The 11,979-nt window shown below is 30.5% G+C and overlaps 1 protein-coding gene across 1 annotated transcript; it reads left to right on the top strand.

Annotated features, from left to right (window-relative positions):
* The first annotated feature begins 3,966 nt into the window (after positions 1-3,966).
* On the top strand, positions 3,967-7,206 carry LOC121972688 (receptor-like protein 52). The gene is made up of 3 exons (XM_042524335.1): positions 3,967-4,281; positions 4,897-5,440; positions 6,155-7,206. The coding sequence occupies exons 1-3, from the start codon at positions 3,967-3,969 to the stop codon at positions 7,204-7,206; spliced, it is 1,911 nt and encodes a 636-aa protein (XP_042380269.1).
* Positions 7,207-11,979: the final 4,773 nt, after the last annotated feature.

The following is an 11,979-nucleotide window of genomic DNA, read 5'->3' as shown; positions in this document are numbered from 1 at the left end:
TAAGAAAGAGGAGCAAACAGAAAATTTGCAAAATCTGCTGAAGCGTTCATGTTTCATGTAGGGGTAATATTGAAAATGTGCTCCGGTGTTTACCACATTAACGCCTAGACTTTTCTAATTTGTTGGCAAATCTATCTTAGAAAAAACAATGAGGACCGTTATGAGTGATTAAGCTTGTGATAGCAAAATTTTCAATGATTGGGTTGAAATGCGTCTGAACTTTTTTTTTTGTAATTTATTTATGAGATAAATGTAAATTATATCTTATAAATTTAAATTTATTTATTAGATAAATTTAAATTATTTAAAAGTGAATCTCATTTATCCATTTAAAAATCAAATTTTGATTTTTTATTATTTTATTTATAGATAATTTTCAAATCATTAAATAACGTCTATATTTCTAATGTCCCATAATAAATGCCACAACAAGCCTATACAAAGATGAAGAATTTAATATTTAATCGTAGCAAGAAATTATATTGACTCGATTAAATAATTAGATAATTAAAATATCTGAATATCTGATTAAATAATATATGTATTTTAAAAAATTATTTTCTCAAAATTTACTAATTATTTTTTTGGTTGATATTTAATATGCATTTTATTTATTTATTATTATATTTTATTAATATAATGTCAATTCTAATATTTTTATTGAATAATGATAAAAAAAAATATTAATATAAAGGACTTGTGATCCCTATGAGTATGAGGATAAAGAAAAAGTTGAAAAATTCATAAAGAAAAAGCCGACTCGACTCTGATTCATTATCATCCATAACTCTAACCCCATGATTGAGTTTTGTAAACCAAGTCATGGCATGTCTTATTCATACTAATGTTCTATCAAGTAATATTAAATTATAAATCAGATTAATAATTATAACAAAAGATAAAGAAGATCATTTTTATAATCCAATCACAATCATATCATAATTAAGGCATTTGAAAGTTTCTTATGCATACGTATCAATTTATTAATAATTTATGGAAATTAAAACAAATCCTTTCTTCACGGTAATCTTTTATAGAAAAAAAATGAGGATTGTTATGAGTAATTTAGCGTGTGATAATTTATAATTTTTTCAAAGATTGGATTAGAATGTGTCATTATTATTTTTATATAATTTAGTTGTTCGAATTTCGCCTAATTAATTGTGAAATTAGATGGTTTTCTTCCTAATTTTTGTATTAGATAAATTTAAAATATAATTTATACACGTTCAAAATGAATATTTTCCCTATTTAAAATTTAAATTCATCCACTTATTATTTGGCTGTTTGTAGGTTTCCGAATCAATAAATAGCATCTATATTTCTAATTTTCTTGGAATAAATGTTAAAAATAGACTTGACTAAACCAAGCACTGAAGGAGACGTTGACTTTACTCTAACCACATGACTGGATTTTGTAAACCAAGACCCGGGCATGTCCTATTCGTACTTAAATGTGCTAACCACATGTCTGGATTTTGAGTTCGAGTTCGAAACATACAGATATTGAAATTCGATTTGAAGTTCAAAAATATAATTAATTTTAATTTGATCTCGATTCAAAATAAAATTTGAGCATGATTTTGATTCGAATTATTTGAATTTTCATTTAGGTAGAATCTAATTATAATTCGAGTTCAGTTTGAATTATTTAAATTTTAATTTAAATATATTTAATTGAAATTATATAAAATAATCAAATTTGATTTGAATTCGGTTTATAAATAATCAAATAAAATATTATAAATTTAAATTTAGTTTGAAAAAATTATCGAACATATTCAAGTTCAACTCGAATTCCATAATTTTAAATATGAATTAAATATTTTTCAAACTCATTTGAAATGCTATTGCCTCTTTGTCTACACATCTATTTGGTAATTAAACTAAGAAGAGGAGTCAACAAAAAAAATAAAATAAAATAAAAAATGGGATGAAATGTTCATGTTAGAGTAATATTCAAAATGTGGTCTTGTGTTTACCCAATTTAGGGCGTAGTCAAATTTTAAATTCTAAATTATATGATACTAAGTTTGTTTGATAAATTAATCGAGTCTAAGTTAAGTGGAGTCTAAAATGAGTCAAGCTATTGAAATGATTATTAAAGTTTGATTTAATTTTTTTATGAGTTTGAGTTTGATTTATTTAAATATTATCTAGTCCTCAAAATTTTCAATTTAAGTTTGTTTGATTATTTATATATTTTAAGGTTGTTTAATTGATTATTAGGATTGATAATATAAACTATTTTAGATTTTTTTTTATTTATTTAGTATATTGATAAGAGTTTTATGGATAAACATGATTTATAATTATTGTTCACCAAAGTTGTTCCCAAATATTATTTTTAAACATTATTCATGAATACTCAATCTTGTTTATTTAATTTAATAAGTCATTTAATTTTAATTATTTAATTGATGAAAAATATATTAAACGAATATAAATAAAATTTTTATCAAGTCAAACATCAAATTTGTTTATGAAGATAGGCTCTAACTCAATTAATGCAGACATTTCTAATTTGTTGACAAATCTATCATATAAATAAACGAGGATTGTTACGAGTAATAAAGCTTGCCATAGTTTACAAAAATTTAAATGATTCGGTTAAAATGTGTCTTTTTAGTTAATTTTTTTTTATTAATTTAGATTTTTGAACTTCGTATTAATTTTACAAATAAATAACTTTTTTATAATTTATTCATCAGATAAATTTAAAGTATATCTTGTATACGCTTAAAAGTGAATTTCATTTGTCTCATTTAAAATTCAAAATTTGATTTTTTTTTATTATTTTATTTGCAGATGATCAGGTCGTTTCAAATTTTCAAATCAATAAATAATATCTATTTTTCTAATTTCTCAGAAAAAAAAATGCTACAATCAGACTTGACTAAACTAAGTATTTAAGGAGACTTTGACTTTTCTCTAACCACATGATTGAGTTTTGTAAACCAAAACAAGGCATGTCTTATTCAAGTAGACTTTGACTCTACTCATACCACATGACTAGGTTAATTAGTCCAATCACAATTATTATAAATCAAATCAATAATAACAAAAGATAACGAAGATTATTTCTAGTCCAATCGCAATCATAATTAACGAATTTGAAAGTTTTTTATGCATATCTATTAATTTATTAATATTTTATAAAAATAAATCAAACCTCTTCTTCACAATATAATCTATTATAATTGTTATGAGTAATTAAGCCGGTAATAATTTACAAAATTTTAAAAGAGGATTAGAATGTGTCATTATTATTTTTTTTATGTAATTTAGGTGTTCAACTTCATCCGATTAATTTTGAAATTAAATAATCTTCTTCCTAATTTATCTATTAGATAAAGTTAAAATATAATTATACACGTTCAAAATGAATATATTTATCCTATTTAAAATTTAAATTCATCCACTTATTATAAGGTTGCTTGTAGGTTTCCAAATAAATAAACATCTATATTTCTAATTTCCTTGGAATAAATGTTACAAAAAGACTTGACTAAACAAAGGACTCAAGGAGACTTTGACTTTACTCTAACCACATGACTGGGTTTTGTAAACCAAGACAAGGGCATGTCCTATTCATACTTAAATGTGCTATAGAGAAATATTAAATTATAAATCGAATTAATAATTATAGCAAAATATATATATTTTTAATCCCAACCAAAATCACAATTAAGACATTTGAATTAAAGTTTGTTATGCATATCTACCAATTTATAAATATTTTGTGGAAGTTAAAGCAAATCCCTTCTCCACGGTATAATCAACCTGTCATGGTCATATCAACAAAGTCATCCAATTCATTTTCCAAAAAAAAAAAAAAAACAAAATCAAACTTACTTCCGCACACAATTGGAAGGACCTTGTGTGTGTGTATATATACATTCTAGGTATGGTTTTTTTCTTCAGCCTATGATTCAATCTAGCTACTCTTCCATAATCACTAGCTCTATGGCTATTAGTTGTGGTTGCAAGGGCAGCTATGATTCTTCTAAGCATGCTACTCTCTTATTATTTAGCGCTAGAGCATGCTGCGATGATCATTCAGATGCATCTAAGAGGATCAGTTGCTTGGAGAGTGAAAGGAGTGCTCTACTTGCCATCAAGTCTGATTTGTATAACTCTGACCACTGGCTTTCTTCTTGGACCGGTTATGATTGTTGCAACTGGAGTGGAGTCGCCTGTGACAACACCACTAGCCATGTCATTATGCTTGATGTTCACTATCCATTTGATCAATATGCTTCATATCCTGACAAAAGTAAGGTAAATCCTTCTTTGTTTAACTTGAAGCATTTAAAATACCTGAATTTAAGCTTCAACAACTTCTCAACCCATGTGCCAAGTATGATTTCCTCGCTTGTCCATTTGGAACATCTTGACCTTTCCAATGCCAACTTTAATGGATTAATTCCACAACAACTAGGCAGCCTTTCTAACCTACGCTACCTCAACCTTAGTTGTTGTGATTGTTGGTATTTTTCACTATGGTCAAATGACCTGAGTTGGCTTTCCCACTTAACTTCTCTAGAATATCTAGACATGAGTTGTGTCGATCTCTCTTTAGCCAATAGTTGGCTTCACCAAATTAATTATAATAGCCTAGAGCATCTTGCTTTATCAAATTGTTGGCTACAAGATGCAACAGGAGGAGCTGGCACAAATAAATTATCAAGTAATCAAATAGAAGGAAATATTTCAGTGAATGCCACTGGAAAGTTGAAGCATTTGGAATTAGTTGATAATTCTTTAACAAAAGTTCCACTAAATATGGGAAGTCTTTTTCATCTTGAATATCTAGATTTATCTTGGAATTATATAACTGATGTGATACTTTTGAGCATGGACAACCTTTGTTGCTTGGAGCATTTACATTTGCAGGGTAATCATATCACTGGAGAGATACCTCTAAGCATGAGCAATTTTATCCACTTGAAGTATTTAGATTTGTCTAAAAATGATATCATCGGAGAGATACCTTTGAGCATGGGAAATTTTATCCACTTGAAGTATTTAGATTTGTCGGATAATAATATCACCGGAGAGATGCCTCTCAGCATGGGCAACCTCTCTAGCTTATTAAATTTGGATGTATCATATAATGAATTTTCTGGACTTATACCGGATGCTTTGGGCAACCTCTCTAGCTTGCTACTTTTGGATGCGTCAGTTAATGAATTTTATGGATGTATACCAGATGCTTTGGGTAATCTCGTCAATTTGGAGGAATTAGATCTATCTGAAAATAATATTTCTTGTCAAATACCTGGAAACATTGGCAGACTTCACAACTTAAGGGATTTTGATGCATCATGGAATAACTTGATGGGGCAAATTCCAATGAGTTTGGGTGATCTATGCAACTTGGAGACTCTAGATTTGTCTTTGAATAATATTGGTGGAGAACTAACAAATCTACTTGATGGTTTGTCTAAATGTCCACAAGGATCCAAGTTACAGTCCTTTGTAGTGAGTCACAATAACTTCACTGGGTCAATCTCTACCGGTCTTGGACAATTAACTCAACTGCAAGACTTGAATGTCTCATCAAATTCATTACAAGGCAACATGACAAATGCTCACTTTTCCCAGCTCACCAACTTAATAAGTTTGGATATATCTTATAACTCCTTGAATTTGATTTTATTAGATGATTGGCTTCCTCCTTTTCATGCTTACAACATTCATATGAGCTATTGTCATTTGGGAACTAGATTTCCTTCGTGGATTCAAACACAAACAAATTTGATATTTTTATCTTTATCCGGAGTTGGACTTTATGGAAATATTCCAAGTTGGTTCTCAGATTTCATTTTCAATAATTCACTAGTTTACCTTGACATAAGCTCAAACAATTTGAATGGTCAATTACCTTCTAATTTATCTATCTATATGGATCTATCAAATAACTCTTTTGAAGGAACAATTCCATTGAATTATAGAAATATGGAAACTGTTCAAATATTATTGCTGTCTAATAACCATATCATTGGTTGTTTGCCTGCCTTCTTTTGCAATTTCACTATGTTAAGGGTACTATACCTATCGAACAATTACTTGTCGGGTGAGGTCCCAAATTGCAATGGATCATATCCAATTAGTTTGCACTCCTTGCACATGAACAATGACAATTTGTCAGGACCATTTCCTTCGGTCTTAAGAAATTATAAAGAATTAGTAATTCTTGATCTTGGTGGGAATACATTTTCTGGCGAAATACCAAATTGGGTGGGAAGGAGCTTCCCGTTGCTAAAGTTTCTTCGTTTGAGTTCAAACTCATTCGATCATGCTATTCCTGAAAGTATAGGAAATCTTACTTCCCTCCAAGTTTTGGATCTTTCGTTCAACAATCTTTTTGGCAGTATACCTTCCTCTATCTCAAATTTCAGTTCTATGGTTGTGAAGCAAAACTATACTAATCGTCCATTGTATGTTTGGGGTCACCATTATCCTTGTGTTCTTGACCATCAGCTTTATCAGTCCTGTGGGAGTCCCCAGATGGGAAATAGTTTCAAGGATAACATTATAATAACTGCAAAAGGGTTAACCAATGAATACACTAATGCTCTTAGTGCAATGGTAAGCATAGACTTATCAAGCAATCATATTTCTGGTGAGATTCCAAAAGAGATAACGAAGCTGCATGGATTGTATTTCCTCAACTTATCCAACAACCATTTGATAGGAAGGATTCCAGAAAATATGGGTGCCATGAAGGAATTGGAGTCTCTTGATTTGTCAATGAACTATCTCACGGGAGAAATTCCTGCTGAACTATCTGCTTTAAGCTTTCTAGAATTCTTGAATCTCTCCCACAACAATTTGTCAGGAAGAATCCCAACGGGCGGTCAATTGTCAACCTTCAATGACTCGATCTATGTTGGCAATGAGGGCCTTTGTGGTGTGCCACTTCCAGCATGTCCTGGTGATGAAGCTAATCATCATTCACCATCTCAAGAAGAAGATGAAGAGGACGATGAGAAGCTTGAAAGAGTTCTAGATTATGTCATTATTGTTATGGGATTTATAATTGGATTCTGGGCATATTTGGGCATAATATTCATCAAAAAGACCACAAGGATTACTCTCTTTAGGATGGTGGACAAGATGTATGACTGGATGTATGTGCAACTCTCGCTGAAGTTTACAAAGCTGAAATTGAAATGGCGAAAAAAGAGTTTAAGCCCTTGAATTTTCGAGGAGAGAAGAGGGATTGCTTCATAATATGGCTGGTCATATTGAGTTGTGAATGTTATTGTGTACGATGAAAGTGTGGTGAAGCTCACATAGTGTGGTAATATTATCCTATGATGTAATTTAAGATTTGAACATCTTTATGTAATGGTCATTTTGGTAATCAATAATCAGGCAACATATTATGTATTATATACAGTACTTTGGTGTATCATTAACTAATTTCTTTTAAGCGAGAAAAAAATCTAACCGAACTTAAAACATAACAAAAAAATCTGGTTAGAGTACATGCTGTGATTAAGTTTAGATCAAATGTCTGAAATAGATCCATGCATTTTCTCCAAAGCTCTTTGTGGTTTCTGCAGTGCACCACCATCTACCCTTGCATATTAATTTCCACAACCCAAAAAGATGAAGAGTAGTTGATTACTGACCATGACAAACAGCACATGCTTCTTGACTTAAGGGTAAACCAGATTTCTGGTCTGATTCCATTGGAAAAACTGAGGATCTACGTAGCAAATCAAACATACTTCAAAAGATCCGGTCCTATTACATGTGTTCAATTTTAATACTGACGTAGCTTAAGACATTGGAAAATGTCAAGTTCTTTATCCCTTTGTGAAATATGCAAGTACCCATGATAATTTTGATATGATCAACTAAGTTAAATTAGATTTTATTGTATTTGGCCTTGTGTCTAAATGTACAGGAACTTAGGAGCACAAGGAATCGAGCGAAAGACGCAGCTAGTAAGAAGGATGACACGGGACAGAGTTGACGGACTCGGTGCGTCTGAAGAACAAGGTGCTGCGGAAGAGTACGCTGGTGGACGAGAAGGAAGCGCACGGTGATTCCGAAGGACGAGAAGCTGGAGCGGAAGATTGCTAGAGGATGAAGATCAGCTAAAGAGTTGATTTGCCTCTTGGAAGGCGCCTTACAAACCATTGAAGATACCTTCGATGATCAGTGTCATTACTTGAGGATAAAGTTTTATCCTCGGCTGATAAAATCTATCCGATGGAAGGCGTCTTGGACCACTTTAAAGGCGCCTTTAAATTGAGATTAGCATTTTCCAAGAGCTATAAAAAAACCCTTGGAGTTAGGAAATATTCAGAAACTCTTATATTGATTTCCTAGTTTATTTCTGAGCGTTCAACGAGTATAAAATACTTCTCCACTTTCAATGAAGGAAATTTTCTAAGTGCTTTTCATCTGCCTTGAATTAACAACCACCAATATTGTAACCAAGTAATTCTGGTCTTCATTCATCAAAAAAAAAAGTAATTCTAGTCTTCTCACTTATTTTTCTTTAAGTTGTTCCTTTTATTTCAGTTTTAATTTAATTGTGTTTTCTAACGAAGTTGAAAGATCAGGAAAGGATTATTTTTAATTTACAGTAATTCACCCCCTTTTACTTAGCGCACTGGGACCAACAAGTGGTAGCAAAGCTCAACCACTTTAAAAGGACTAACCATCGACCGAAGCACAAAAGACGATGGCCATAACAAGTATCCACCTGCCTAAATTCAATGGAGACTTCGTCGACTGGAAAAAGAAAATGGAGTATATTTCAAAAACGATTCAATATCTTTTAAATTTTAAAAAATAGATTTGTAATACCTATTGAAAGCAACGACAAATTAAAGAATGAGAAAAACTGGACAAAGAAGAAACAAGCCGAGTTTGTGGCCAATGGAAAAAGCAGAATTCCATTTGTTGAGTGCGCTATCACCACAAGAGCTCAACAGGATTGGAAACTGCAAGTCTGTGAAAGATCTCTAGGAAAAATTCTTGGAGCTTTACGAAAGATCTTCCGAAGTCAAGCTCGTAAGAAGAGATCTACTTCGTAACCAATTGACTAATCTTCAACTGAAGGAAGGTGAAACGGTTCCTCAACTGCACACCAAGCTAAAGGAGATAATCACCAAACTCACGAATCTCTGAGAAAAGGTAACTAACCGAGATTTGCTAAGGTAGACTCTTAACAATTTTTCAAGGACACCAGATTGGTCAACCTTAGTAAATATATGCTACATCTCTAGGGGCCTAGAGATAAGTAATCTAGAAGAATTGTTTTCTACTGTCTAAATTCATGAATCTAGGTGTGTAGGACTAAAGAAGGAGCCGGATTAGAACAATACCTTAAAGGAAAAAAAATGGACAAACCAGATTCCGAAACATCCCTCGATGATGATGAAAAGGCATTAATGGTAAGAAAGTTTTAAAAAAAATTTAAAGCTAATAAATTCAAAGTGTAGGCCAAGAAAAGAAAATGAAAAGTGAGATGTTATTACTGCAATGAAGAAGAGTACCTCAAAGACATCTACCCAAAACTGAAGAACAAGGACAAGGACAAATGACTGATCCAAAAAAAACACAAGAACTTAAAAGCGACATGGGACGAAACGCAGTCAAAATCAGAGATTAAAGCCTACGCCGGACTTGTATTAATGGTAAGTCATCAAGAAGACGATGAAACAAATTCATCTAAATGAGCATCGAGAGAATCGATGAAGAGGGAGCAACATCAGAGGAAAGCAACATTATAGGGGAGCATCAGAACTCGAGACCGATAAGGTAAGTCAAGTACGATCTTTGGCTCTTGACCAGTTATACAAGTTTATTAAAATACTATCAAAATATTTCTGTAAATTAGAAAATGATAATGAAAAATTATTAAAAAAAACAAAGAGCTAAAATAAACTTTAGCAAAATGTTGTCGATTAAAATATTTTGACAAGATAAAATTAAAAAAGTAAAAGAACAAATAGAAAATTTGAAGAATTCTGCATGTTCGAATTTTAATACTTCAAATGTTAAAAATTATCAAAGATTAAATTGACATTTTAGATATCATCATATTAGAAAAATTCACTAAAATTTGTTTCTAGAAGTATTTAGTTAATTCAGTAGAAATGAATCTATATTGGATTCCAAAATTATGTATAGATTAAATCCTTATACATGTTTTAATTAATTTAATTTTGTATGTCTAATATTTTCAAATAAATTATTTCATATCATTTCTGTTTGGAATTAATTTGATCTTAATTTTTATGAGAAATAGAATTTCATTACTTATTTGTAAAAAAATTTTAAAATTTTTTGACTGTTGTATTATTTTTTATAAATATTTTAACAAAAATCATATTTTTAAATTTAAAATTATTAATCAAAGTTATTTTATAAAAAATTATTTTTCTGTGATAATATACTATGTTCTCTATAAAAAAATATTTTCAAAATATTTTGACCATTAATTAATTTTTAATGATTTTTAATCAAAATACTAATTTTAAATATTTAAAATTCTTGAACATTTAATTTTAATTTTTATTTTACAATAATACATGCTATTTTACATTTTTAGAAAAATTTTCAAGATTTTTTAAACTCAGAAATTATTTTAAAGATTTTTTTATAAAAAATATACATATTTCTGTCAAAAATAATTTATTACTGCTTATATCAATTTTTGAAGAGAAGCTTTGGCGGAATGGTAAAGTTATCGTGGTTCGAATCTTGAAAATAGCCTCTTACAAAAAAGCAGGATAAGATTACGTACAATGATTTAAGTTAGGATTAAAAAATAATTTTCAAATTATTTCTTCCCAAATTGGTTTATAAATTGCAAAAATTCAAATTTTCAAAATTTAAGCTTCAAATTGTTTTTCTAAGTTATGATTTAAGTTATCCTTAGAATTTTTACCACTATTTTTATTATGATCAAAAGAGGAGAATATTAGATTAAGTATAGGGGAAAGTATAATCTTTGCATGTTAATTATTTTAATTTATCAATTGTATTGTATGGTTAATTATTTAACTATAATGTTACTATTTTTTTAATCCCAACTTAACTTTGGTTGATCACATCATAAAGGAAGAGATTATAAGTATATCGTGGTAGTTTTGGTGTGATCAACGAAGTCAAGTTAGGTTCTGTTATATTTGACCTTGTGTCTAAGTGTGCAGAAACTTAGGAGTACAATAAATCGAGCAAAAGATGCAGCTAGCGAGAAAGATGACACGGAACAAAGTCGACAGCTTCGGTACGGTGCGTCCGAGGAATGAGGTGCTACAAAAGAATATGCCGACGGATGAGAAGGAAACACACGGAGATTCCAAGGGACGAGAAGTCGGAACAGAAGATTGCTCGAGAATAAAGATCAGTTAAGGAACTGATCTGCCTATCACTTAAAAAAAAATTGGATTTTTAGAATAATCTTAAAAGGAACAATACCGCGGAAATAATAAAAGAGGGATTTTGGATGTCAACCTGGAGTATTGAAGTGTCAATGCTTGAATTTGTGTTAAAAGGGTTCTCTCACACGCAACTCAATTTTGCCCATAGAATCACAAGAATCTTGAAGAAGTATCAATATCTTATACATAAAGCACTTACCCTAATTCTATGTGGTTAGTGACAAATATCAGCACATTACTAACATGATGTGAGGTATTAATATTTATACAGCGCAGAAACCATGCCATCCTAGAATTTCATACAATAGTAGTGGCAAGAATAACATTTCTGAACCCAACATCAATGTGTATCCAAAGTAGAGATCCCTCCTTTTTGTGTGATTGATGCTTAATTTAAGCTGAAAAAAAGGAACTATAAATCAAACTTGCAAATCTACACGGCTCATGCATAAACTAAGCAGACCCAACAGTTAGTTTTTAAAACTTAACTTCAAAACTGGTGACAGAGCAAAATATATTTTAGCTAAGTCTTTGCTGCTCAATCCTTTATTGTTGCCCAATA

Source organism: Zingiber officinale, chromosome 4A (genome assembly GCF_018446385.1).
Source record: "Zingiber officinale cultivar Zhangliang chromosome 4A, Zo_v1.1, whole genome shotgun sequence".
Lineage (NCBI taxonomy): Eukaryota > Viridiplantae > Streptophyta > Magnoliopsida > Zingiberales > Zingiberaceae > Zingiber > Zingiber officinale.
This window is presented reverse-complemented; position numbering and strand designations above follow the sequence as displayed.

Excerpts from the sequence above, each read along its gene's own strand:
- LOC121972688 (XM_042524335.1), top strand. The coding sequence starts at position 3,967 with ATGGCTATTAGTTGTGGTTGCAAGGGCAGCTATGATTCTTCTAAGCAT. Across the intron at positions 4,282-4,896 it reads CATATCCTGACAAAAGTAAG|GGTAATCATATCACTGGAGA; the intron begins GTAAATCCTTCT and ends TTACATTTGCAG. Across the intron at positions 5,441-6,154 it reads ACTAACAAATCTACTTGATG|GACCATTTCCTTCGGTCTTA; the intron begins GTTTGTCTAAAT and ends ACAATTTGTCAG.